This window comes from Rhinoraja longicauda, chromosome 30, assembly GCF_053455715.1.
Source record: "Rhinoraja longicauda isolate Sanriku21f chromosome 30, sRhiLon1.1, whole genome shotgun sequence".
NCBI lineage: Eukaryota > Metazoa > Chordata > Chondrichthyes > Rajiformes > Arhynchobatidae > Rhinoraja > Rhinoraja longicauda.
Window position 1 is genome coordinate 3,871,890 of NC_135982.1, and position 27,170 is coordinate 3,899,059.

The following is a 27,170-nucleotide window of genomic DNA, read 5'->3' on the forward strand; positions in this document are numbered from 1 at the left end:
ACACTACCTGTGCACTAGGCAACACCGTTAAAAAATCTTGTACTTAATTTAATTGTATTTATGTATTTATTTGTTTTTGCATTTATTGCATATATGTTTGTACGCACCGTCAGGATTGGCTGTTTTTTAATTTCGTTGTACTCGTTGCAATGACAATAAATGAATATTATTATTATTATATTATTATTATTCCCTTTCTCCCCGCCCCTCCCCATCCTAGCCATCGTGCTAGTTAGCCCCATTGTTTGTATGTGTGTCCATCTCTCCCTTTGTTATCACCTCGTCCACAGCTGGCAATAGACCATTGTGGGCTCCACCTTTCCTTGGCCATCGGTGCCATCTCTGCTTTAATGATAGCGGAGTCAGGGGTTATGGGGAGAGGGCAGGAACGGGGTACTGATTGTGAATGATCAGCCATGGTCACATTGAATAGCGGGTGCTGGCTCGAAGGGCTGAATGGCCTCCTCCTGCACCTATTGTCTATTGTCTATTGTCTATTGTCTTTTGTCTGTTGTCTATTGATTTGTGCTGAGCCTTTTCATACCTCAAGTTTCCCTTTCCCCTGACTCCCAGCCTGAAGAAGGGTTTTGACCCAAAACGTCACCCATTCCTTTTCTCCAGAGATGCTGCCTGACCAGCTGAGTGACATCAGTATTTTGTGTCTATAATCAGATAATAGAGCCGTGAAACTTCTCCAGTCTACACAATGAAATAACAATAGGAGGCAAATAAGTGAGAAATGTGTGGGAAGGCAGTGCGGCTGCTGGTTTAAACCGAAGATAGACACAAAAAGCTGGACGAAGGGCCTCAACCCGAAACGTCACCCATTCCTTCTCTCCAGAGATGCTGCCTGTCCCGCTGAGTTACTCCAGCATTTTGCGTCTATCTAAAGGAGTAAGAAAGTCAGATACGAGTCATGGTGGGTATTAGGGACCTTGGCTTGAACTCCGTGATAAACTGCAAGACTGACTTGTGATTAGTTGTCAGGAAGCAGGAAGAAATGGAACCTAATAAAAATCAGTCTGAAGAAGGGTCTCGACCCGAAACGTCACCCATTCCTTCTCTCCCGAGATGCTGCCTGACCTGCTGAGTTACTCCAGCACTTTGTGTATAAATACCTTCGATTTGTACCAGCATCTGCAGTTATTTCCTTATATACCAATAAAAATTAAACCAGATCGGCAGTGTGAAGGCGACAGGAGGCACACAGTCAATCTATGGGGTGGAGGTGGGTATCCCCAGGGCATCTTGCTTCACCAACGTGTGGAGCCATGATCTCGGCTGCCTAGGCGTGTGTTTGTCATGCAGGTGCTGTGACATCTGGCAGCTCCTGCAGCTCCGCGCGCGCGTGGGAACCTGCACCGAAACTGCTGACTCAGCCCGCTGTCTGTGGGCGGTGAGGCGGGCGGGCGGGCGGGCAGGCGGGCAGGCGGCAGGCCCAGGCTCGCTTGCTCCAGCCGCACTGCACAGGCTCAGCTCCGTGTCTGCTCCTTGTTCTTTGTGTGAGTGTCACCTCGTCACTGTGCTCCCCGGCCACTCGTCCACACCTCCAGACCCGCGCTGCCCCCACACAGTTCACTGTAAAGGGTTCTGCTTCCCTCCACAGAGGGAGGGTGGAAACCTGCCCACCCCTCCCTCGCCCCCTTCACCCCGCCCCATATAGACCCCCCTGCTTCAAAACAAAAGGGTCAAGACAAAACAGGGAGAGAGAGAGAGAGAGAGAGAGAGAGAGAGAGAGAGAGGATTAAACAACAAAATGAATGATAAAGCATAGTCATATAGCACAGAAACAGGCCCTTCGGCCCAACTTGCTCATACTGACCAATATGCCCCATCTAAACCGGTCCCATTTGCCTGCGTTTTGACTATATTCCTCTAAACCTCCTTTGTATGTACCTCTCCCAGTGTACCTGTCTCAGTGAACCTGTCCCAGTGTACCTGTCCCAGTGTACCTGTTCCAGTGTACTAGACCAAGTGTACCTGTCCAAGTGTGGCTGTCCCAGTGTACCTGTCCAGGTGTACCTGTCCCAGTGTACCTGTTCCAGTGTACCTGACCAAGTGTACCTGTCCAAGTGTGGCTGTCCCAGTGTACCTGGCCAAATGGAGATGCCCAAGTGTACCTGTCCCAGTGCACCTGTCCCAGTGTACCTGTCCCAGTGTACCTGTCCGAGTATACCTGTCCGAGTGTACCTGGCCGAGTGTACCTGTCCGAGTGTACCTGTCCAAGTGTACCTGTCCAAGTGTACCTGTCCTAGTGTACCTGTCTAAATGATGGATCAAGAAGAAGGCAGGAACATGGTACTGATTGTGGATGATCAGCCATGATAGAAACATAGAAACATAGAAAATAGGTGCAGGAGGAGGCCATTTGGCCCTTCAAGCCAGCACCGCCATTCATTGTGATCATAGCTGATCATCTACAATCAGTAACCTGTGCCTGCCTTCTCCCCATATCCCTTGATTCTACTAGCCCCTAGAGCTCTATCTAACTCTCTTTTAAATTCATCCAGTGAATTGGCTTCCACTGCCTTCTGTGGCAGAGAATTCCACAAATTCACAACTCTCTGGGTGAAAAAGTTTCTTCTCACCTCAGTTTTAAATGGCCTCCCCTTTATTCTTAGACTGTGGCCCCTGGTTCAGGACTCCCCCAACATTGGGAACATTTTTCCTGCATCTAGCTTGTCTAGTCCTTTTATAATTTTATACGTCTCTATAAGATCCCCTCTCATCCTTCTAAACTCCAGTGAATACTAGCCTAGTCTTTCCAATCTTTCCTCATGACAGTCCCTCCAACCCAGGGATTAACCTCGTGAACCTATGCTGCACAGCCTCAATAGCAAGGGCGTCCTTCCTCAAATTAGGAGACTAAAACTACACACAATACTCCAGATGTGGTCTCACCAGGGCCCTATACAACTGCAGAAGGACTTCTTTGCTCCTGTACTCAAATCCTCTCGTTATGAAGGCCAACATGTCATTAGCTTTCTTCACTGACTGCTGTACCTGCATTTTTACTTTCAGTGACTGGTGTACAAGGACACCAAAGTCTTGTTGCACTTCCCCTTTACCTAATCTGACACCATTGAAATAATAATCTGCCTCCTTATTTTTACCACCAAAGTGGGTAACCTCACATTTATCTACATTAAAATGCATCTGCCATGCATCTGCCCACTCACTCAACCTGTCCAAGTCACCCTGCAACCTCTTAACATCCTCTTCGCAGTTCACACTGCCACCCAGCTTTGTGTCATCCGCAAACTTGCTAGTGTTACTTCTAATTCCATCATCCAAATCATTAATACATATTGTCAACAGTTGCGGCCCCAACACCGAGCCTTGCGGCACTCCACTCGCCACTGCCTGACATTCTGAAAAGGACCCGTTTACTCCTATTCTTTGCTTCCTGTCTGCCAACCAATTTTCTATCCATGTCAACACCCCACCCCCAATACCATGTGTTCTAACTTTGCTCACCAACCTCCCGTGTGGTACCTTATCAAAGGCTTTCTGAAAGTCGAGATACACTACATCCACTGGCTCTCCTTCGTCCATTTTACCTGTCACATCCTCAAACAATTCCAGAAGATTAGTCAAGCAGGAATCCCCATTCATAAATCCATGCTGACATGGACCAATCCTGTTACCGCTATCCAAATGCGCCATTATTACCTCTTTAATAGTTGGCCCACCACCTATGTCAGGCTAACTGTTCTATAATTCCTCGTTTTTTCTCTCACTCCTTTCTTGAAAAGTGGGATAGCATTAGCTACCCTTCAATCCACGGGAACTGATCCTGAATCTATTGAACATTGGAAAATGTTCACCAATGCGTCCACGATTGATCACGGTGAATGGCGGTGCTGGCTCGAAGGGCCGAATGGCCTGCTCCTGCACCTATTGTCTATTGTCTAAAATGACAGGTGTAGAAATGTTAGTTGTAGAGGTCTACAAGAGGCCTGGGAGAGGTTAATGAGTCCAGTCCGAGGTGCTCATCAGATCTCCTGGAACCACATGGTCACATGCGGAAGCAAGTGATTTGGCCCATTAGTCTATGCCCTTCCCTCTCCCTGCAGTCCTGAGAATTATTCCCTCTCAAGTGCTGATCCAATTCCCTTTGTTTGTTTAAGAAGGAACTGCAGAAGCTGGTTTAAACCGAAGATAGACACAAAAAGCTGGAGGAACTCAATGGGACAGGCAGCATCTCTGGAGAGAAGGAATGGGTGACGTTTTGGGTCGAGACCCTTCTTCAGACTGGTTAGAGATAAGGGAAACGAGAGATATAGACGATGATGTGGGGAGATAAAGAACAATGAATGAAAGATGTGCAAAAAAGTAGCGATGATAAAGGAAACAGGCCATTGTGAGCTGTTTGAAGGTGAAAATGAGAAGCTGGTGCGACTTGGGTGGGGGAGGGATAGAGAGAGAGGGAATGCCGGGGCTACCTGAAGTGTGAGAAATCAATATTCATACCACTGGGCTGCAAGCTGCCGAAGCGAAATTTGCATTTAGCCTCACTCTGATAATGGCGGAGACCAAGGACAGAAACGTTAGTGTAGGAATGGGAAGGAGATTTAAAGTATCCAGCAACCGGGAGATCGGGTTGGTCAAGATGTTGACTCATACATTGGCGAGACCAAACGCAGACTGGGCGATCGCTTCGCGGAACACCTTCGCTCAGCACTGCGTGAACCAACCTGATGTCCCAGTTGCTGGAAGGGATAGAGCAGGGAAATGCTGTGGAAATAGAAAAGGTCAGCCATGATCTTGTTGAATGGCACAGCGGCCCTTTAAGGCCAAATCACTCATTCATGTGACTGTTTCTTATGTCCCAATGCCACTTACTCACTATTACTGAGGTTAATATGCCCAGAAGCATGGATTACTAAGCAGCTACAAATATAGTTAAGCCTTGTGCAATTATCAGAGAATGTCTGAACTGGCCTTGTCTAGGGTGGACGTTCCTGATGAACCAGCTGTAGTAGTTGGTGCTCGGATGCTGCCATGAGGAACTCGTGCCTTGATGTCCAGGAGAGTGGGATTGCAACCCCTTGAACATGCCTGGAGAGTAATGTGCTGAGGTAATATGCCTAAACCTCCCTGATCTCCCGGTGGCTCAACACTTTAACCCCCCCTCCCACTCCCACACTGCCCTTATGTCCTGGGCCTCCTCCATTGTCAGAGTGAGGCCCAGCGCAAATTGGAGGAACAGCACCTCATATTTCGCTTGGGTAGCTTACACCCCAGCGGTATGAATATTGACTTCTCTAACTTCAAGTACCCCTTGCTTTTCCTCTCTCTCCATCCCTCCACCTTCCCAGTTCTCTGACCAGTCTGACTGTCCCCCAATTAAATTTTATCTCTGTATGCTTCGTTGTCACCTTCTCCTAGACATCAATGGTCTATTCTATATTTTCCTTGGGCTGCATCCCCTTTAATGTCTCGTTTTCACACCTTACACTTCCTTATATCTGTGTCCCCCTCTCCCCTGACTCTCATTCTGAAGAAGAGTTGCAACCCGAAACGTCACCCATTCCTTCTCTCCAGAGATGCTGCCTGACCCGCTGAGTTACTCCAGCATTTTGTGCCTATCTTTGGGATAAAGATGTGCTTGGACTGTAGACTACACACGGAACTTAAGCTACTCAAAATGCACCTTGGGTTTCCATAGAGGCTGGATCAAGTCGCAGAACTTCCTTTCTTACACCAGCTTGAGCACAGTCAACTACCTTAAAGATGAAGAGCCACCACCAACATCTCAACACGACCAATATTGTAATGGGCATGAGTATGTAATGGGAAAGGCCAGACTATGTGGAAGTGCCGCCTCACTGCCTGGAGGAGCCTTTATTGAACTTGTGCTGCTTCTACACAAGGAACCGCAACTCCTCGACTCAATCATTTTCTTGTGTGGGAAGGAACTGCAGATGCTGGTTGTCACTGAAGATGGAAACAAAGTGCTGGAGTAACTCAACAGATCAACTGGAGCATCTCTGGAGAAAAAGGATGGGTGACATTTCAGGGCAGGACCCTTCTTCAAACTGAAAGTAGAGGGGAGGGAGCTCGTGGTCTTTCCTGGGCTTCCTCCACTGTCAGAGTGAGGCAAATTGGAGGAACAGCATCCCATATTTTGCTTGGGAGCTTACAATCCTGTGCTATGAACTTTGATTTCTCTCATTTCAAAACCCCCTGCATTCCATCTCCCCCTCCCCCATCCTCCACCCTAGTTGTTCTACTAGTTCCACTGTTCGCATCCCTGTATCCCATCGTTATCACCTCTTCCCCAGCCAACAATGAGCCATTATGGGCTCCACCCTTCCTTGGTCATCTGTTGCCGGCCCTGCTTTGTTCAGACCTTTTCTTACCTCCACTTCACTCCCCTTCAGTTTCAGTCTGAAGAAGGGCCCCGACACAAAACATCACCCATCCCTTTTCTCCAGAGATTATACCTGACCCACTGAGTTACTTTGTGTCCATCTGTAGTCATTTCTTTTTTAGCTGCCCAAAACCAGGTTTACTATTTGCACAATTTGCACAATTAGATAGCTTTGATCTGTCCTTTTCACACCTTGCATGCTCTTTGTACACTTCCATATCTCCAGTTTCCCTCTCCTCTGACTCTCAGTCTGAAGCAGGGTCTTGACCCAAAACATCACCCATTCGAAAGTCTAGGACTAGAGGTCATAGCCTCAGAATTAAAGGACGTTCTTTTAGGAAGCAGATGAGGAGAAATTTCTTTAGTCAGAGGGTGGTGAATGTATGGAATTCTTTGCCAGAGAAGGCTATAGAGGCCAAGTCAGTAAATATTTTTAAGGCAGAGATAGATGGATTTTTGAGTAGTACAGGTGTCAGGAGTTATGGGGAGAAGGCAGGAGAATGGGGTTAAGAGGGAGAGATAGATCAGCCATGATTGAATAGCAGAGTAGACTTGAGGGGCTGACTGGCCTAATTCCTATCACTTATGACCTTATGACCTTATGACCATTCCTTCCCTCCAGAGATGCTGCCTGTCCCATTGAGTTACTCCGGCATTTTGTGCCTATCTTCCGCCTTAATACTCTAGTCTGGGCAACCTAATCCTTCTCTCTTCTCGTGTGTGTGGTCACCGTCTTTCTCCGGGACTATTCATTATTCAGGAAGAGCTTGTGCTGAAGGCCGGGACCACGACTTAATGCAGCGTAGTTCTATGGAGATGAGTTCTGATCCAGTTGCTTCATGTCAGCATTGAGCAACGCCTTGCCTGTCCCGGTGTTGTGCACAGGTGTGCTGTTTGGCAAGGACACCTGCAGGGCTGGGTGCTGGCGACACACCCCACAGCACCAGACACGGGCCCAAAATGCATTGTATCCTCAATTTCTACTTACGTCGCCAATATGCGGGCACGCATCGATCGCTCTGAGATGTTCAGACTCGTCAGACAACATACAACACCTATCCTGTATTACAGACTACGTTTACAAGCAGAAACAAGAAACTGCAGTTGCTGGTCTACAATAGAAGACACACAGTGCTAGAATAGCTCAACTGGTCAGGCATCGTGTCTGGAGAACATGGATGGGCAATATTTTGGGTTGGGTTAAGGGGAGAAGGCAGGAGAATGGGGTTGAGAAGGGGACATAGATCAGATATGATTCAAGGGCAGAGTAACCTTGAGGGGCATGATTCTGCTCCTTATGGACTTATGACCCTTCTTCAGAAATGTCGCCCATCCATGTTAACCAGTGATGCTGCCTGACCAGCTCAGATACTCCAGCAATCTGTGCCCTCTTCTATATTTGCAAGCATCTGCCAACTGGACTTGAGATCTCCAAACCAACCATCGTAATATTATGATTATCAAATAATTAAGTATGGAATTAGTCGAGAACTTAGACCTTGTTGTTATGCGTTCTTCAGACATATCTCCCCAGATAACCCGCATTTCATCGCTGGAACGGAAACATATTTCACTGAAACTCGGAACACGTGCCGATAAACTAAGCTGAACTGAACCTGGAGTTTAATATTGGAAGATAATTGTTTGGAAACTAGATTTTGAATTTGCCTCCCGCGCCCATACTGTTTCAGAGCACAAGGGTCAGACTATCATAACCCATATTCCGCGGGTCATTTACCCGTTCATTTAGATTAATTACCAAGCATTAGAGTCATAGAGTGATACAGCGTGAAAACAGGCCCTTCGGCCCAACTTGCCCACACTGGCCAACATGTCCCAGCTACACTAGTCCCACCTGCCCATATCCCACTAAACCTGTCCTATACACGTACTTGTCTGTTTCTTAAACGTTTGGATAGTCCCTACCTCAACTACTTCACCTCTCAGCTTGTTCCATACCCCCCACCACCCTTTGAGTGAAAAAGTTACCCCTCAGATTCCTATTAAATCTTTTCCCCTTCACCTTAAACGTACGTCCTCTGGTCCTCGATTCATCGAATCTGAGCAAGGGCCGATCTATTCCTCTCATGATTTGTATACACTATAAGATCACCCCCTCGTCCTCCTGAGCTCCAGGGAATAGTCCCAGCCTACTCATCCTCTCCCTAAGGCTCAGAACCTCTAGTCCTGGCAACATCCTCGTAAATCTTCTCTGTACCCTTTCCAGCTTGACAACCTCTTTCCTTTTACATGGCGCCCAGAACAGTTGTCAGATGTTATGGGGGGAAGGTAAGAGAATGGGGTTGGGAGGGAGAGATAGATTAGCCATGATTGAATGGCGGAGTAGACTTGATGGGCCGAATGGCCTAATTCTACTCCTATAATTATGACCTCACGACCTTATGAACACAATATTCTAAAAGGGGTCTCACCAACCTCACACGTCTGCAACATGACCTCCCAACTCCCAAACTCAATTACACACGTTCTCTTGTGTAATCTGCACCACCGAATTACTCAACAATTTACAGTTACACGACAGGGTGGATGAATGGTAAAAGACAGGAAACCGCTCTGTCCAAAGGCAAAATATTGAAATAAAAACACAAAGTGTTGGAAAGAGCACGCAAGTTTTTTTCTTTTTGTTTTGAAATACATTTTGTATTGGACGTGTTACGCGGTGGATGTTTGAGTGCTTATTTGAAGTAAATTTCTGCTGGGGATCTGATGAATGAAAGATTTGGCCACAATGAAAATTCTGAATCAGATTCTAATATTTTAATTATTCAGAATGGCTGTAGCACGCATTGAAACGTTTGAAGTTTTGAACTGAAGAAATGGACTGGACCCATTCCTTCTCTCCAGAGATGCTGCCTGTCCCGCTGAGTTACTCCAGCATTTTGTGTCTATCTTCGGTTTAAACCAGCATCTGCGGTTCTTTCCTACACATTGAAGCGCTTGTATTTATTTTAACTGTATAGATATCGAGACCATACCCCAAAGACGCATTTATACAGTCCTTTAAATTTCAAGGAGAGGCAGCAAAGAGAGGTTTTACAGAAACTATCGCAGTCAATTGCATAATTTGGAGTCGATGTGGCAACTTTGCCAGCCTCCGTTTACACAGCTAATGCTGATATTATCACAAGAACTGCCTAACAGTCATTGCACTGACGGCAAACAGCCAAGGAAACCACACAGCGACGTCTAACACGGGTAAAATGTGATCACTTCCATTATGTGGCGTGTCTCAAAACGTCGATAGAGATTCCATTCAGTTTACACTGCGCTTTGTGCAGGGATCAAATCTTGGCCCAAAGTGTACATTGGGCGGCGACGATTAATTTCAGAACTTAAAATTATTGCAAGCAGCGTTTTATCCGAACAATGGATCAGGACAAATGCCAACCCCTTTAAACATCGCGGACAGCTCAGTGTGCAGTGTGCTAGAATTATACTTACGTCAAATAGTCTTGGGAAATATATTATCGATCCTAAATGCTCTATTTAAATAATAGGTCGTTTAGTTTGTTGTGAATTAACACCTCACTCTATCAAATGGAATTATCTCACTGAACGAAAACAGGCAACATGTTTCCAGGCAAATATCCAGTGGTTCAGAATTAAAGAGCAGTAATGAGTGTTTCTAAACGGGCGGTTTTAATCAATACGAAGAATACAGTCACCGAATGATATTTATCCATTGCTAGAGAGGACGATGTAAAGCATACTCTATTAGTGAGCAGCCTCTAGCATTAGCCGCTCCTCGTGATACTGTTCTGGTGTGGAGGAAGGAACTGCAGATGCTGGTTTACCTCGAAGATAGACACAAAAAGCTGGAGTAACTCAAGAGGGTCAGACAGCATCTCTGGAGAAAAGGACCAGGTGACGTTTCGTATCGAGACTCTCTCGGTTGCTACCTGAATCCATCTGATCTCCCGGTTGCTGATCACTTTAATTCCCCTTCCCATTCCCACACTGACCTTTCTGTCTTATGTGTCTCCTCCATTGTCAGAGTGAGGCTAAACGCAAATTGGAGGAACAGCATCTCATATTTGGCTTGAACATTGATTTCTCTAACTTCAAGTAACCCCAGCATTTCTCTCTCTCTCTCTCTCTCTCTCTCTCTCTCTCTCTCTCTCTCTCTCTCTCTCTCTCTCTCTCTCTCTCTCTCTCTCTCTCTCTCTCTCTCTCTCTCCCCCCTCCCCCCACCCAAGTCGCACCAGCTTCTCGTTTTCACCCAGCAGACAGCTAACAATGGCCTGTTTCCTTGATCATCGTTACTTTTTTGCATATCTTTCATTCATTGTTCTTGATCTCTCTACATCACCGTCTCTATCTCTCGTTTCCCTTATCCCTAACCAGTCTGAAGAAGGGTCTCGACCCGAAACATCACCCATTCCTGCTCTCCAGAGATGCTGCCTGTCCCGCTGAGTTCTTCCAGCTGTCAAATGGAGACATGGGGGACCACAGATGCTGGAATGTTGAGCGAAACACAAAGAAAGTGCTGGAGAAACTCGATGGGCCGAATGGCCTAATTCCGTTCCTATGACTTATGAACTCACAAAGTTTGGAAGTAAGTCAGCGGTCAGGCAGCATCTGTGGAGGGAATGGGTCGGTAACGTTTCGGATCGGGTCCCTTCTTCCCGAATCAACGTCTGTCCATTCCCTCCACAGATGCTGCCTGTCCCGCTGAGTTCCTCCAACGCTGTGTGGGTTCCTCCAACACGTTGTGTGTGCTTTTGATCATGGTTCTGCAGCCGGAATGGCGGGACTATCATATGTTATCATATCATATCATATATATACAGCCGGAAACAGGCCTTTTCGGCCCTCCAAGTCCGTGCCGCAAGTGATCCCCGTACATTAACACTGTCCTACACCCACTAGGGACAATGTTTTAAAACATTTTACCCGCCAATTAACCTACATACCTGTACGTCTTTGGAGTGTGGGAGGAAACCGAAGATCTCGGAGAAAACCCACGCAGGTCACGGGGAGAACGTACAAACTCCTTACAGTGCAGCACCCGTAGTCAGGATCGAACCTGAGTCTCCGGCGCTGCATTCGCTGTAAAGCAGCAACTCTACCGCTGAGCGACTAGGCTTGTATACACTGGAATTTAGAAGGATGAGAGGGGATCTTATCGAAACGTATAAGATTATTAAGGGGTTGGACACGTTAGAGGCAGGAAACATGTTCCCAATGTTGGGGGAGTCCAGAACCAGGGGCCACACAGTTTAAGAATAAGGGGTAGGCCATTTAGAACTGAGATGAGGAAAAACTTTTTCAGTCAGAGAATTGTGAATCTGTGGAATTCTCTGCCTCAGAAGGCAGTGGAGGCCAATTCTCTATGCATTCAAGAGAGAGCTGGATAGAGCTCTTAAGGTTAGCGGAGTCAGGGGGTATGGGGAGAAGGCAGGAACGGGGTACTGATTGTGAATGATCAGCCATGATCACATTGAATGGCGGTGCTGGCTCGAAGGGCCGAATGGCCTACTCCTGCACCTATTGTCTATTGTTTCTACACAAATTAGGCTTCAGCAACACGGAGTGTACTAGCCTGGAGATGATGTTGCTGCTGCCAAACCAACAGTTGGCAATGTATGCACGTCAGGTGTCATGGTGTGGGAAGCGAGGTATCCGGGGACGGAGACGCCTAGTGCTGGAGTAACTCCGCGGGACAGGCAGCATCTCCGGACAAAAGGAATACACGACATTTCGGGTCGAAACCGTTCTTCAGACTGAGAGTCAAGTGAAAGGGAAACGAGAGATATAGACGGTGATGTAGAGAGATATAGAATAAATTAATGAAAGATGCGCAAAAAATATGACAATGATAAAGGAAACAGACCACTGTGAGCAGTTTGTTGGGTGAAAACCAGTCACAGACAATGAGAGGCAATCGGCAGATCCCATCAGAGGGACGTTTTATTCATTGATGTCGTGAAAGTGATGTTTACATTTTACACCAAATTAGATGTGGCCCCACTCTAATAAATTGATGTAAGAAAGCATTACATTTTGGAATACAAGGAACGACAGAAACTGGTTTACAAAAAAAAACCCCAGAGTGCTGGAGTAACTCAGCGGGTCAGGCAGCATCTGTGGAGAACATGGATAGGTGACGTTTCAGAGTGCTGGAGTAACTCAGCGGGTCAGGCAGCATCTGTGGAGAATATGGATAGGTGACGTTTCGGGTGAAAGAAGGGTCTGAAGTCTGAAGAAGGATCCCGACCCGAAACGTTACCTGTCCACGTTCTCCGGAGATGCTGCCTGACCCGCTGAGTTACTCCAGTACTTTGTGTCTCCTTTATACAGTCGTTGATCTGTTTACATTTTCTAAATTTCAGGTGTCTGGGAAGATATTGGAAAGAACATCCATTTTAAATTTTTTTTAAAGGGAAATCTGTCGAGCTAGAACTGAGTTGGGGGGGGGGGGGGGGGGGGGGTGTAGAATTAGCCGGCCCAATTGATTGATGAACGATACAGCATGGAAACAGGCCCTTCCGCCCATCGAGCCCACGCCGAGCATCTATCATCCATTCACACGAGTTCTATGTGAAACTATTTTTGCAACCATCCCCGACACGCTAACGGCAATTTACAGAGTCCAATTAACCTACAAACCCGCACATCTTTGGAACTTGTGGGGAAACTGGAGCACCGGAGGAAACCTACGTGGTCGCAGGGAGAACCTGCAAACTCCACACAGACAGCACCCGAGGTCAGGATCGAACCCAGGTCTCTGGCGCTGTGAGGCAGCATCTTTACCTGCTGCACCACCGTCGGGCCTCACACAATTGACTTTGTAGATTGTGCAATGATGCTGATGTTCATAGTGAATGGTTTTCATTCAGTTTGACGCGTTTCATACATTTTAGTAGGAACTAGACCAAGTGGACCCGTTGGGCCCAAACCTCCCCTGCATTGGTACAGCACCCTTGTCCCCTCCCCCCACGCCCCCTCCCACCTCACCCCCCCTCCCCTCCCATCTCCCCCTCCCTCTCTCCCCCCAGCTCCCCCCTCCCTTCCCCCCTTCCTCCCCTCTCCTTCCTTCCCCCTCCTCCCTCCCACCTTCCCTCCACCCAGCTCCCTCCCTCCCCTCCTCCTCCCCCTCCCCCCTTCCCCCCACTCCATCCCCCTCAACATCCCTTATCCTTCCTCCGGGAGGTGAAGCTCCGGCCGGGCGTGCTGGAGCCACTGTTCCCAGTCGCCTGTCCCACCTCCCTGAAGAAGGGAAGGTTTCGGAGACCCTGTCCGTGAGCTACCAAAGATCCGTGGATCACAGGTCCACAGACTGAGAACTGGAAGCTCGCAAATACTACATCGTCCATTCATGGTCAATCAACAATGTCGATCACAACACGTTGCTCCCAAAATGCTGGAGTAACTCAGCAGGTCAGGCAGCATCTCAGGAGAGAAGGAATGGGTGATGTTTCGGGTCGATACCCTTCTTCAGAATGAGTCTGACCCGAAACGTCACCCATTCCTTCTCTCCCGAGATGCTGCCTGACCTGCTGAGTTACTCCAGCATTTTGTGAATAAATACCTTCGGTTTGTACCAGCATCTGCCGTTATTTCCCCACAACACGTTGCTCAATACTCCAGCTTTTATAGTGACTTGCGTTTCCAACTTAATGTTGGTGTTCAAGAAAGTCCTCTGGGGCAGAAATGGTTGTTTGGAGAAAGTCAGCATCGACCCGTGAATAGTTTATTTTATGGTGAACTAACTGTGGTGCAGCGGTAGAGTTGCTGCCTCACAGTGCCAGAGACCCAGGTTCCATCCTGACTACGGAGTCTGTATGTTTTCCCCGTGACCTGGGTGGGTTTCCCCCGGGTGCCACTGTTTTCCCCCACACCCCCAAAGACATACAGGTTTGTAGGTTGGCTTCGGTAAAATGACAAATTGTCCCTGTGTGTGTAGATAGAGGATAACGCGAGTGTACGGGGATCGGTGGCCGGCACGGACTCAGTGGGCCGAAGGGCCTATTTCCGTGCTGTATCTCTAAACTAAACTGATAAAGTTCATAAGAGAATGCAGTTGAGATTGAATATATGTACTTCCAGAGCCATTGAGTAAAGTGGCACGTAACAAGCTAATGGCCAACACTGAAGGCCGGGAGTCACAGGAGCTGTGCCACATAGACCCAATGTTGGCTGAGTAACTGAGATAAAGAGTCGTCGTGAAATGTCATGTTTTGAACAGGAGGGAAGGGGACAGTGGATTTCCCAGAGGCAGGTACTAGGAGTGTTGCTTCTCTTCTACATAGCTATTAATGATTTTGGCTTCGGTGTACGTGACACAATGTACAAGTCTGCAAATGACACATCACCGGCACAGACAGTAACAGACTGCAAGGAGATTGAACTTTAATCAAGAACCAGGTTCTTGAAGTTTAAGTTGAGACGGGAAAGATTTAATAGGAACCAGACGGCCTACTTTTTCAGTCAGAGGGTGGTGTGTTTATGGAACGAGTTGCCCGGGGAGTTGAGGCAAGTACTATAACAACATTTAAAATAGATTCGGACAGGTACATAGATCAGAAAGGATTACAGGGATATGGGCCTAACGCAGGTAGGTGGAACTAGTGTAGATGGGACATAGACAATAGGGGCAGGAGGAGGCCATTCAGCCCCATCGAGCCAGCACCGCCATTCAATGTGATCATAGCTGATCATTCTCAATCAGTACCCCGTTCCTGCCTTCTCCCCATACCCCCTGACTCCGCTATCCTTAAGAGCTCTATCCAGCTCTCTCTTGAATGCATTCAGAGAATTCATATCATATCATATATCATATATATACAGCCGGAAACAGGCCTTTTCGGCCCTCCAAGTCCGTGCCGCCCAGTGATCCCCGTACATTAACACTATCCTACACCCACTAGGGACAATTTTTTTTAACATTTACCCAGCCAATTAACCTACATACCTGTACGTCTTTGGACTCCACTGCCTTCTGAGGCAGAGAATTCCACAGATTCACAACTCTCTGACTGAAAACGTTTTTCCTTATCTCAGTTCTAAATGGCCTACCCTTATTCTTAAACTGTGGCCCCTTGTTCTGGACTCCCCCAACATTGGGAACATGTTTCCTGCCTCTAACGTGTCCGACATCTCGGTTGGCATGAGCAAGTTGGGCCAAAGGGCCTGTTTCCATGCTGGTTGACACTATGAGATATAGCAAGGTTTGATGATTGGGGGCAGATATAATTGAATGCTGTAAAATGTGAAGTGTTACATTTTGGTTGGAATAATGAGAAGAGGAATTATAAACCAAAGGGTAGTGTACTATTCAAATGTTTCCCAACCAGAAGCCTTGAATGAACCATGAGATCTGCATTTTTCTGAGGACCAGATCCTGGGCGTTCAAGCCTGGGTCTAATGAGAAGAAGCAGTGTAAACCAAAGGCTACAGTACTAAACGGGATTCATAAACAGCAAGGTACATGCACATAGGTGACCCTCAGACTATGCTGGCTTTACCTTACACTAAAGGGCGGCACGGTAGCGCAGCGGTAGAGTTGCTGCTTTACAGCGAATGCAGCGCCGGAGACTCAGGTTCGATCCTGACTACGGGTGCTGCACTGTAAGGAGTTTGTACGTTCTCCCCGTGACCTGCGTGGGTTTTCTCCGAGATCTTCGGTTTCCTCCCACACTCCAAAGACGTACAGGTATGTAGGTTAATTGGCTGGGTAAATGTAAAAATTGTCCCTAGTGGGTGTAGGATAGTGTTAATGTACGGGGATCGCTGGGCGGCACGGACTTGGAGGGCCGAAAAGGCCTGTTTGCGGCTGTATATATATGATATGATATGATAAACATTATTCCCTTCCCATTTATCTGTACACTGTAAATGGCTCGATTGTAATCATGTATTGGCTTTCTGCTGACTTGATAGCACGCAACAAAAGCTTTTCACTGTACCTCGCTCGGTACACGTGACAATAAACTAAACTGAATTGAACAGTTTTCTTAGAAAAATGGCACGAAAGATTGAGCAGGTGATTAAAAAAGCCCGCAGGATCTCTAGTGGGAGAGTCTAGAACTGGTGGTCGCAGCCTCAGAATTAAAGGGCGTTCTTTTAGGAAGGAGATGAGGAGAAATGTCTTTAGTCAGAGGGTGGTGAATCTGTGGAATTCTTTGACACAGACGGCTGTGGAGGCTGAGTCAGTGGATATTTGTAAGGCAGAGATAGATATATTCTGGATTATTACGTGTCAGAGTGTAAGGGGAGAAAGCAGGAAAAAGGGGGTTAGGAGGGAGAGATAGGTCAGCTATGATTGAATGGCGGAGTAGACGTGACAATAAACTAAACTGATCACGTGACAATAAACTATATTGAACTAAAATACTGGAGTAACTCAGCGGGTCCGACAACATCTCTGGAGAAAAGGACTGGGTGATGTTTATCATCGTTACTTCGTTACTTTTTTGCGCATCTTTCATTCATTTGTTCTTTATTTCTCTACATCACTGTCTATATCTCTTGTTTCCCTTTCCCCTGACTCTCAGTCTGAAGAAGGGTCTCGACCCGAAACGTCACCTATTCCGTTTCTCCAGAGATGCCGCTGAGTTACTCCAGCATTTTGTGTCTTATCTTTGGTGTAAACCAGCGTCTGCGTTTCCTTCCTACGCACTCTGCCCGAGAATTTCACCGTGACGTGTCACATGTGATAGATAATAAGGCATCAATCAAAATCAACCCTACAACCGCACCTCACCCCGAGCCACGACCGTCACTGTTAAATGCCGCCGCGCTCAATCCCGTGGGTCTATTTAGACTGCGGACTCTCTCCTGGTCAGTAAAGCTCCAGGAATGAAACTTCTTGAGAAAATAAGAAAACTCGACACATGCCGCTGATTTTCAAGTTCGATTTAATTGCAGAAACCTCTTGCATCCGACCATCCAGCTCAATTATATTACCTCTGAGTCCAAATTTACAATATACTCCCTTATCCCACATATATAGATGGCCTGCTAGCATTACAAAGTGCCCCTTATAATTCAACATTCATTGAGATCTATGTAAACGGAAGTTTCTGTTTTGTACAGAAACCGTGCAATTCACAGCAAAGCGAAATGTATCGCAAAATTTTTACAAATGTACTATTTTTTTTACAGTTGATTCTGTACAGTGTTTTATACACATTAATAGTCCTTATAGTTCGTGCCTTCAGGCCGGTAACCAGGGTCTCCAGGGAGACAGGTCCCGGGAGGTCGCGGTGGGTCGCTGGCGAGCGTTGGCGTCGGGCGAGGAAGGTGGGGTCCTGTTGGGCTGGGATGGGTCTGGAGGCGGCGAGCCCTCGGGACATGCCGGCTCCCTGGCGTGTGAGATGGGATGGTGGTAGAGGTGGGGCAGGTCCATGCATCGCTCCAGGTAGTCCACCAGGCAGCCGCACTCCTCCCTTTCCACCAGCTTGGATGAAGGGAGCAGGTGGGTCAGCTGTGCGAGGCACGCCAGGTACCCTTCTCTGTAGCTGTCCAGGCGATCTGCAGGGACCAGAGGTGACAATGGTTCATTCATTCACTCTTATCCAGTTTAAAATCACAATACATCCATTCACAATTTCGTTCTAAGTGTGGGTCATTTGCATTTGAATGAACCAGGCCGAAAAAAAACCCAGCCTTTGGTAACACCGGCAATCGGATTAAAGGCCCATTTACCCACTGTGTGATACTACTGCACGGGAATCGCTCCATCTACAAGTCAAAGACACATAATTGTATGTAAAGCGCCTTGTGATGTACCGTGAAGCGGACGGCACAGCGTGCATTCAGAATATTAGCCCGGTTCAGCAATAATCTTCTCGTTTGTGACAAATTCAATGAGTGTTTTGAAGTGGTGCTGAAAATAGCAACCACTCGTCAGGTGGAATGGTGCAACAAACAACAGCAGACGCTGGTTTATTCCAGAAATAGACTCAAAGAGCTGCAGTAACTCAGCGGCGCAGGCTGGGGGGGGGCTCCACCCGAAACGTCACCTATTTCTTTTATAGGAAAATAACTGCAGATGCTGGTACAAATCGACGGTATCACAAAATGCTGGAGTAACTCAGCGGGTCAGGCAGCATCTCAGGAGAAGGAATGGGTGACGTTTCGGGTCGAGACCCTTCTTCAGGCTGAAGAAGTGCTCGAGTAACTTCAGTCTGAAGAAGGGTCTCGACCCGAAACGTCACCCATTCCCTCTGTCCAAGATGCTGTCTGACCCGCTGAGTTACTCCAGCATTTTGTGATATCTATTTATTTTTAGTTTAGTTTAGAGATACCGCGGAAACAGGCCGTTCGGCCCACCGAGTCCGCACCGACCAGCGACCCCCCGCACACGAACACGATCCTGCACACACTAGTCAATTGACCTACAAACCAGTACGTCTTTCGATGGAAATTGAATTTTGTTCAGAGATGCTGAACTGTGAATTAAATCTGATGAAGGATCTCGACCCAAACATCACCTGTTCCTTCTCTCCAGAGATGCTGTCTGACCCGCTGAGTTACTCCAGCACCGTGTGTCTTTTTTTGTAAACCAATTGCTTAAGATGCTGAGGGCGGCAGGGTGGCGCAGCGTTAGAGTTGCCGCCTCACAGCGCCGGAGACCCGGGTTCGATCCTGACTACGGAGTTTGTACGTTCTCCCCGTGACCGCATGGGGTTCTCCCGTTTCCTCCCACACTCAAAAGATGTACAGGTTTATCGGCTAATTGGCTTGGTACAGTTGTGAGCGTGTGCTAGCGTGTGAGGAACACTGTTCACGGTGGGCCGAAGGGCTTGTTTCTGCGCTGTATCGCTAAACTAAACCAAAGTAAACTCATAAGGATTGAATGTGTAGGATGGGAATTCCAGATGCTGATTTAAACCGTAGATAGACACAAACAGCTGGAGTAACTCAGCGGGTCAGGCAGCGTCTCTGGAGAGAAGGAACGGGTGATGTTTGGGTCGAGACCCTTCATCAGATTTAATTGACAATTCGGAGCGATTTCAAAGGCGGGGTTGTCTTTCAGCCGACCTGTGGGGCGACTCATGTGGGGCAAACCCACATGGAAATGAGTAACTTCGAATCTTCCCGCTGCGACTTGTTGGGGGAATGGAGGCATTGTAGACCAAGCCCCCCATACTCTACCCCCCTCTTCCCCCCTCCCCACACCCCCCCCCCCTCTCCTCTCACCAACCCCGCGTCCGTGAACTCACCGTACTGTGATGACTTGGGCAAAGTGTGCAGGAATTGCACAGTCATTTCCAGGATGTCCGCCTTTTCCAATTTGGAGTACCGTGGGCTCTGGCAAGAGAAAGACAAGGCATGATGGAGCTGAAACGTTAACTCTGGTCCGCTCTCCACAGATGCTACCAGCGTGTCTCCGGCGTTTTCTAGTTTTATTTCACATTATATACATCAGCATTTTAAACTTATTTTGCTTGATTGTTATTCTTTTTTTGCTTGATTGCTCCCCCACCCACAAAAAAAAATCGGCTGTTCACCAACATCACAACGTGTGACGCACAATGCGGCCATTCGGCCCGTTGCGCCTGTCCCGGTCGGTAAAGAGCTCCCTGACTGAACCCACGTTGCAACACCAGCTCTATGCTCCTGCAAGCCTCGACACGTTCCAAGGTCCAGTACAACCACAATCGGGTTTAAACCTGGTGAGAGTTTCTGCCGAAACTATGCTTTTAATCAGTGAATCCCAAACACCTAATACTCTCGGGGTGAAAATAACGAATCGCTATCAATCTTTAAGAAAATAACTGCAGATGCTGGTACAAATCGAAGGTATTTATTCACAAAATCCTGGAGTAACTCAACTATCAATCTTTCATCCATCTTTGCCAGTAACTTTAACTCAAAGTCCTCTGTAATTACTACCTCCCATTGAGAAAAAAAATAGACCCTTCCTCTTTATTCTAACCAACCTCTAATAATCTGATATATTACTGTTCTACAGTATATAATTTGAAATATTAATATTCTGCAGTTTATAAATAGTCAGCAAAAAGAGACTTACATCCTTGCCAATGAGGGGCAGGATTAGAGCCTTTAATTTGTTCAGGTTGTCGTTGATTCGCGCCCGTCTTCTTTTCTCCATCAAAGGCTTGAGAGTCTGTAAGGAAGCAACAGTTTGTCAGACTGCAGATACAGCGGAGAGAGAGAGAGAGACAGCGAGAGAGAGAGAGAGAGGGAGAGAGGGAGAGAGAGAGAGATCAGCGCTGCCCCGAGCTGAATGATACATCAACGACGCCGGTTACCTTTCTCAACTCGCTGGCTTCTCTCTTCCTTCGTCTGCTCAGCTGTGTGGTGAGCGGGCCGTGCCCGGAGTTGCTCGACTGGAGATGTGGGGGCATTCTCGCTGTCCGTCTGTGTGTGTGTGTGTGTGTGTGTGTTTGGGGGTGAGAGAGAATCGGCTTCCCCTCCTAAGATGCTGGGCGAGAGCGAGCGAGTCGGCTGAGCCCAATATCGCAGAGAGTGTGAGTGAGTGAGTGAGTGTGGGTGCAGTGGGTGGACTTATATAGAGAGTAGGAGGGACTCCAACCTGCCCACTCGCCTTTGTGCAGTGCCGGGAGACGCGGTCGCCCTCCTGGTCAACGCACCCACCTGGCTACAATGAAGCCCACCATCTGCCCCACACCAAACCACTGTGCCAATAAAACTTTACATCGCAAAACTACAGCACTTATTAAAAAACGGAGACAATAAATTATATAACATTCTCGTTTTGGAATGCTTTAGATAGTGTCGATTTAAGCTGCAATGTGGCGCTGAAATTAACCGACGCCGTCTCTGATGAAGTGAATGCAGTATGTTTAAGATAATTCAGTATAACTTCCAAAATAATTCAGTATAACTTCCAAAATAATTCAGTATAACTTCCAAAATAATTCAGTATATAACTTCCAAAATAATTCAGTATAACTTCCAAAATAATTCAGTATAACCTCCAAAATAATTCAGTATAACTGACTTCCAAAATAATTCCGTATAACCTCCAAAATAATTCCGTATAACCTCCAAAATAATTCAGTATAACTAACTTCCAAAATAATTCAGTATAACCTCCAAAATCATTCAGTATAACTTCCAAAATAATTCAGTATAACTTCTCGTGACTTGTTTACGGTGCTTTGGAAATGTTACTTAGTATAAGCGAACTCCGAAAGCGCGACTAAAAGGCACTAAAGGGAAGTTTTTAAACTTTTCGCAAAGTCTGTTTTTGTTTAAAAGTAATAACCCCCGAGTGGCGGGTTTGCCAATGAGGGATGTGCGAGAGTCGATCTGCTTTCTTTTTGAAATGCAAATCCGTGTCTGCTTTGTAACGCGGGCCCGACGCATCTCCCGAGCCACCTCCAAGGTGCCGGGTTGGAAACAAACCCGTTCTGAAGTGGGAAATATAAACAGCTTCCCAAGCTGAAAACTGCGCGTCCCACTGAAAACAAAACAACGCCAGTCTCTGCACTTTGCGGACAATGACCTGGCCATGATCCAACCAGCATCTGCAGTTCCTTCCCAACATTTAATGTATGATTGGTCACAGCTCGGATGTAAACTTCCAAACAAAACAGGTCCAGTGACCGGGCACAGTTGCTGATGTTTAGGATGCATTTGTTTTGTACGTTCAATGTAAACTTCATCCTTTTTATACCTTCTTTCCAAGTTGTGGTTCTTCCTTAACGATTATCCCCTCGAAAAAGCACTGAAATTGGTACATTTTAATCGGGAATCTGGGACGTGTGTAGTTTAACAACGTTCAACAATTCTACCTTGATTTAGCAAAGACGCGCGGAATTATTCCGTCTGGGTAAAGGGAGCATAAATTATAGAAATGTTATCTTAGGATAAATCAAATTTAACGAAGACATTTTTTTTCTCCGTCTCTCCCTGGAGGGTTGATGGAGTTGGATTCAAGACACGCGCCAGGCACACGCCACCAACAACTCGCCCGCCACTACCCCGGCCATCCTAAAGCCCGCTTCATTCCAACTCCCAATACAAAAATCCATTCATTTATGCCGCTTAAAAAACGAAGCAACACACAACACTTTGTTCGTTGATGGTCTTAAACCGCCTTGGCAGATTCCGACTCTAAAGTCTAAAGTAAAGCCTAAAGATATCAAATATAATTTAGGATAGGGGACTTTGGGGGAAATAAGGAGATAATCTACTCTGTCCTGATTTGAAATATAACATAAAAGATAGACACAAAATGCCGGAGTAACTATCTTGGGTGTAAACCACAATCTGCAGTTCCTTCCTACACACTTGGAATATAATATAATTTCAATAAAATATTATTATTTCAGCTCCATTTGAGATGTTTAATTTGAATTCAATTTAATGAAGAGACTGCATTTTTTCTGAAGTTGTCTATTTCCAATAGAAATATTTGCTGCATGGCTTCATTTTTTTTAAACGGTGAGTTTTAACGGTTGTATGTGACTAATCTCCTCCCCGCCCCGATTGTGGGTCAGACGTACGTTATATTTTTGAAAGGGTGGCGTGTTGTGGGATTATTAAAATAACTTCCAATCTGTCCCAGAATTAAGGGAGCGCGTTTGTTTTGGCTTGGGATGCTGTTTTAAATGAAACATCTGCCTTTGAAACAACCCCCCCCCCCTCAACACCCCCCCCACCCACAATACAGACCAATCTCCCCAGCGCCCCCTCCCTCCCTCTCGCCCCCCATCCCGAACAAAGACATTGACGGGTTATTGGAGGAGGTCTGGCCAAACGATCACATGATGCTAAACTTTTTATATGGAAGTCACACAATTTATGCGGAGCTGTGACCAGCACTGAATCAGACCACGTCCAGTCCAACGTGTGGCAAGTTGCAAAGAGGCTTTCTGTGTTTGTACGTTGTATTTTGGGCCTAAAATTCGATGCTGCTCTATTTCCGAAATTGCTTTTAATGGGAAAAAAACTTTCCTCGGTTGGCCCGAACCCAGAAGGTAATATAGAGGAGATAGACACAAAATGCTGGAGTAACTCAGCGGGACAGGCAACATCTCTTGAGGAAAGAATAGTTGATGCTTCGGTTCGATATCGTTGTTCAGACTGAAGAAACGCATATTCTGAATAGGCTACTCCTTCTCTCCAGAGATGCTGCCTGTCCCGCTGAGTTACTCCAGCATTTTGTGTCTATCTTCGGTGTAAACCCCAGCATTTGCAGTTCCTTCCTGCACACTAGAAAGCGCCGAGGTTGGGGTTGGGTGCATTCTTTCGCATGCTGGCCTCTCTCTCTCTCTGTGTGTGGCGGGGTCTCGGTGGGGTTAATGAGTTGAATGAGAGCAGGCACGCGCCAGCAACACCATTTCCAGCAGACTGGAGAGAGTGTAGAGAGTCGGCGCGTCGCCAGACAGTGGACACGATGAGAGGCGCCCCAGCAATAACACTCCATAATATAACAACTAAAACTCATCATCCATTTGCCCCGCAAAGGTGCATTTATACCCCAGCCAAAAGGTGAATTTGCACTCGGTATATATTCGATGACCAGGGGTGAAAATAAAATCAGAGAACGCATCCATGCATGGACTTGCGTAGAATTTATACATCAGAGTCAGATTAGTCTGCTCAATAAATGTTCCTTCCACAACCAGGCTCCCTTTAACGCAACTTTACGCCTTCTCTCCCCTCCCCCACCCCACCCCGGGCCCAACTGGGTTCCCCATCACGGAACAGCTTGGAACATGGCAAATGGTACAATGCTGTCTCTCCCTCTGTCTGAAGAAGGGTCTCGACCCGAAACGTCACCCATTCCATCTCTCCTGAGATGCTGCCTGACCCGCTGAGTTACTCCAGCTTTTTGTGTTTATCTTCTATGATGTTGTGACTATTTTGTGTTGCTCGGGGCGCTGCGGCAATGCCGTGAATTCTAACTCAAGAGCTTTCTTTACTCATTCAACCTCCCAGGGAGTTACAGATTCTCTAAATCCACCTCATCTGTCTATTTTAGCCTTCCCGTGTGAAAGAGGCACTGTTTACAAAGAACGTGATCGCCGCCACTTCATCCTGTTGAGATTATTTAGGGGAGTGGATAATCGCGCTATTTCCTCCCTAAACTCTTCCCATTTACATTCAAACTAACTTCAGCGGTTCTTGATGCAGAAAAGCAGCGTCTCAAAGCTGAAAGAAACGCTGCCCCCAATTGAAACATCTGCCCCCAATCCACACACGTACACAAGGGGGTCTTACAATTTGTTATATTGCATCAAGCCACACTAAAGTTAAATTTCTCATTATCGAGTTAATGTGTAATTGTTATCCTTCAATGCAGTGCAACTACTAGGAATAGTTAAAATCTGGAGGGATCAACTAATATTCACAACCCGTTCCCTTTTAAACAAATTTTAGGAGCAAGGAACACGTTAATAGTGTTGTCGTGTTTAATTTAAATAATGTTAAATCCTTAAGCGGGACCTATCGCCCAAAGTATTGCGATTGTGCCCTTTGGCTTATTTCTGAAGAGTATTTTATGTGTTCATGACACTGAAGCATATTTCTAGTTCGCGAGGATGTGTTGGCAGTTGGATGTATGTTATACGGCGTATATTCTTATTCTTCTAATGGCCCCACTGTGGGATTAGATGAGATGAATTAACGCCACGCGTGGGACACGGGCCAGACGGGTCTCTGGGCAAGCGCGGTCAGTTAGTGACGAAAGCCACCCTTCTCTGCAACTTATTGCTTTCTCGTTTTCTCTCTGTAAGTTTTTTGTTTATTCCTGAGGTGCGTGGGGGTAGGGGTCGTTGGGTTTCAAACAAGTTTGGCGTCAGGGTCCCATATGCTCTCTCTGGGTGACTCGGGTGGACAATCAGACAGCCCCATCATACTGAGGGACTTGTGTCTCATAACTCGGGCAAGTGTGGGCAGAGGTAAGACATCTTCCAAATAAGCGGCCACGTTTTCCTTTTAAATTCTATTTCGAATAGAATATTAGTATTGCATTTTAATGAATTAAATATAATTTAAAATTACATTTCCACAGAAGCAACTTTCTCCATGAAGGTAAGAATGCAGATGAACAACTATATTTAAAACAGTATTTCACAACCTGTGCAATTACATGTGTCGAAGCCTTCAATATAATTAGGTATTAGATATAGTGTTACATTTTACAGTTTAACTCTCGTATATTGGACAGAGCGTTACGATGTAAACTAATGTTAAACAATAAAGTAACCAAGAATTATATGGGATTGATTCGTTTTAATTTGTAAAATAAATTGTTATGGTAGAAGATGGCGCACTCTAATCTGATATAAATTACTAAAACACGATGGAATTGTGTATTCTTTGCATAATTTTGCGCAGTTTCTAACAATGATCACAGACTTTAATGCAATCGACCGTGTTTACATTGCCACAGATAAACGGAAGGGTCTCGACCCCGAAACGCCACCTATTCCTTTTCTCCAGAGATGCTGTCTGACCCGCTGAGTTACTCCAGCACTTTGTGTCTATCTTCAGTTTAAACCAGCATCTGCAGTTCCTTCCGACACGGAACACTAAGGTCCACTCGATACACCTAACATTGGCGTATTTATACATCAACCCTGTGTGTATAGTAATTAAATCCAATAGTTTATTTTAGATCCCCTGGTGTCTATCAGGACTACAGAGTAGTAATTGGATTTTAAGGTGAGTTACGTTTTAATAAATATGTGTGTATTTTGTCTGGCCAGACATATATATTTTCTACTCTAACGCTATTTCCAAGTATTCACGTTGCCCAGATTTGAAATCAGGCGTGTGGCTTCGGTTTAATGATGGTACCCGGCAGTTTGAAGCGAAACCTCGGGCTGGCTGAAATCCCTCCAGGTAAGGACTAACGCGGAGCCACACACAGAAAAAAGCCTCTGCCCGACCACACGGGCGCTCTCGGGGAGAGGTGTTATATAAATTAAGATTGCCGCCGAATTAAGGCAGCTTTAGACTCATGCACCCTGAAAATAAAACGTAGTTGGCATCATTTATTCCGCGATTACATCTGAAATCCCACTCGCCCCGTCCATCACCCACAGGCAGTCCTCAGGGTTCGTTCATTCTTTCATCCACTCGTGTCCTCTATTGAGACCAGCCGGTGGGAAGTTAATTCCAGCTCGCTGTCGCGTGCCCTTTTTCCCAACAATTTGCCGGGCAGCTGCGCTACAAAGGAAAGCTACCAGTGAGTAAATGATCTGCTCCCGCCCGCCGCTCCCCGCCACTAACACTCTCATTCATTCCTGACGGCAGTTGAAAGGCAACAGATCGTAATCGAAGCGGGCAGTGCAGGATTGCAACGAGTATAGACACAAGGAACTGCAGATGCTAGTTTGCAGAAAAAGATACAGAGTGCTGGAGTAACTCAGCGGGCCAGGCAGCATCTCTAGAGAACATGGACAGGTGATGTTTCGGGTCTGAAGACGGTACCTGAGCCGAAATGTCGTCTATCCGCGTTCTCCAGTAATGCAACCTGACATGCTGAGTTACTCCAGCATTTGTGTCTTTCTTTTTGCAGGAATGGCTTTTTTGTAGGATGGGGTGGGTGGTGGTGGGGGGGGGGGGGGGAGAGAGATATCCTATGTTCTAGAACATAGAAGCGGATGAGAACATCCCAATGAATTCCACTAAGCAGGCGGTGGCGAGCCTTGTTGAGCAACTCCAGTGGTAGTATAAGAAAATAACTGCAGATGCTGGTACAAATCGAAGGTATTTATTCACAAAATGCTGAAGTAACTCAGCAGGTCTACCACTCCAGTGGTAGAGTCATACCGCTTGGAAACAGGCCCTTCGGCCCAACATGTTCACGCCGAACAACATG

The 27,170-nt window shown here is 46.6% G+C and overlaps 1 protein-coding gene across 1 annotated transcript; it reads right to left on the reverse strand.

The window, feature by feature from the left end:
- Positions 1-17,555: 17,555 nt before the first annotated feature.
- On the reverse strand, positions 17,556-20,715 carry hes2.1 (hes family bHLH transcription factor 2, tandem duplicate 1). Its single transcript, XM_078425588.1, has 4 exons — positions 20,620-20,715; positions 20,379-20,474; positions 19,567-19,654; positions 17,556-17,872 (listed from the first exon to the last, which is right to left on the reverse strand). The coding sequence occupies exons 1-4, from the start codon at positions 20,713-20,715 to the stop codon at positions 17,556-17,558; spliced, it is 597 nt and encodes a 198-aa protein (XP_078281714.1).
- Between the last annotated feature and the right edge of the window lie 6,455 nt (positions 20,716-27,170).

Excerpts from the sequence above, each read along its gene's own strand:
- hes2.1 (XM_078425588.1), bottom strand. The coding sequence starts at position 20,715 with ATGCCCCCACATCTCCAGTCGAGCAACTCCGGGCACGGCCCGCTCACC. Across the intron at positions 20,475-20,619 it reads AAGCCAGCGAGTTGAGAAAG|ACTCTCAAGCCTTTGATGGA; the intron begins GTAACCGGCGTC and ends GCTTCCTTACAG. Across the intron at positions 17,873-19,566 it reads GCCCAAGTCATCACAGTACG|ATCGCCTGGACAGCTACAGA; the intron begins GTGAGTTCACGG and ends TGGTCCCTGCAG.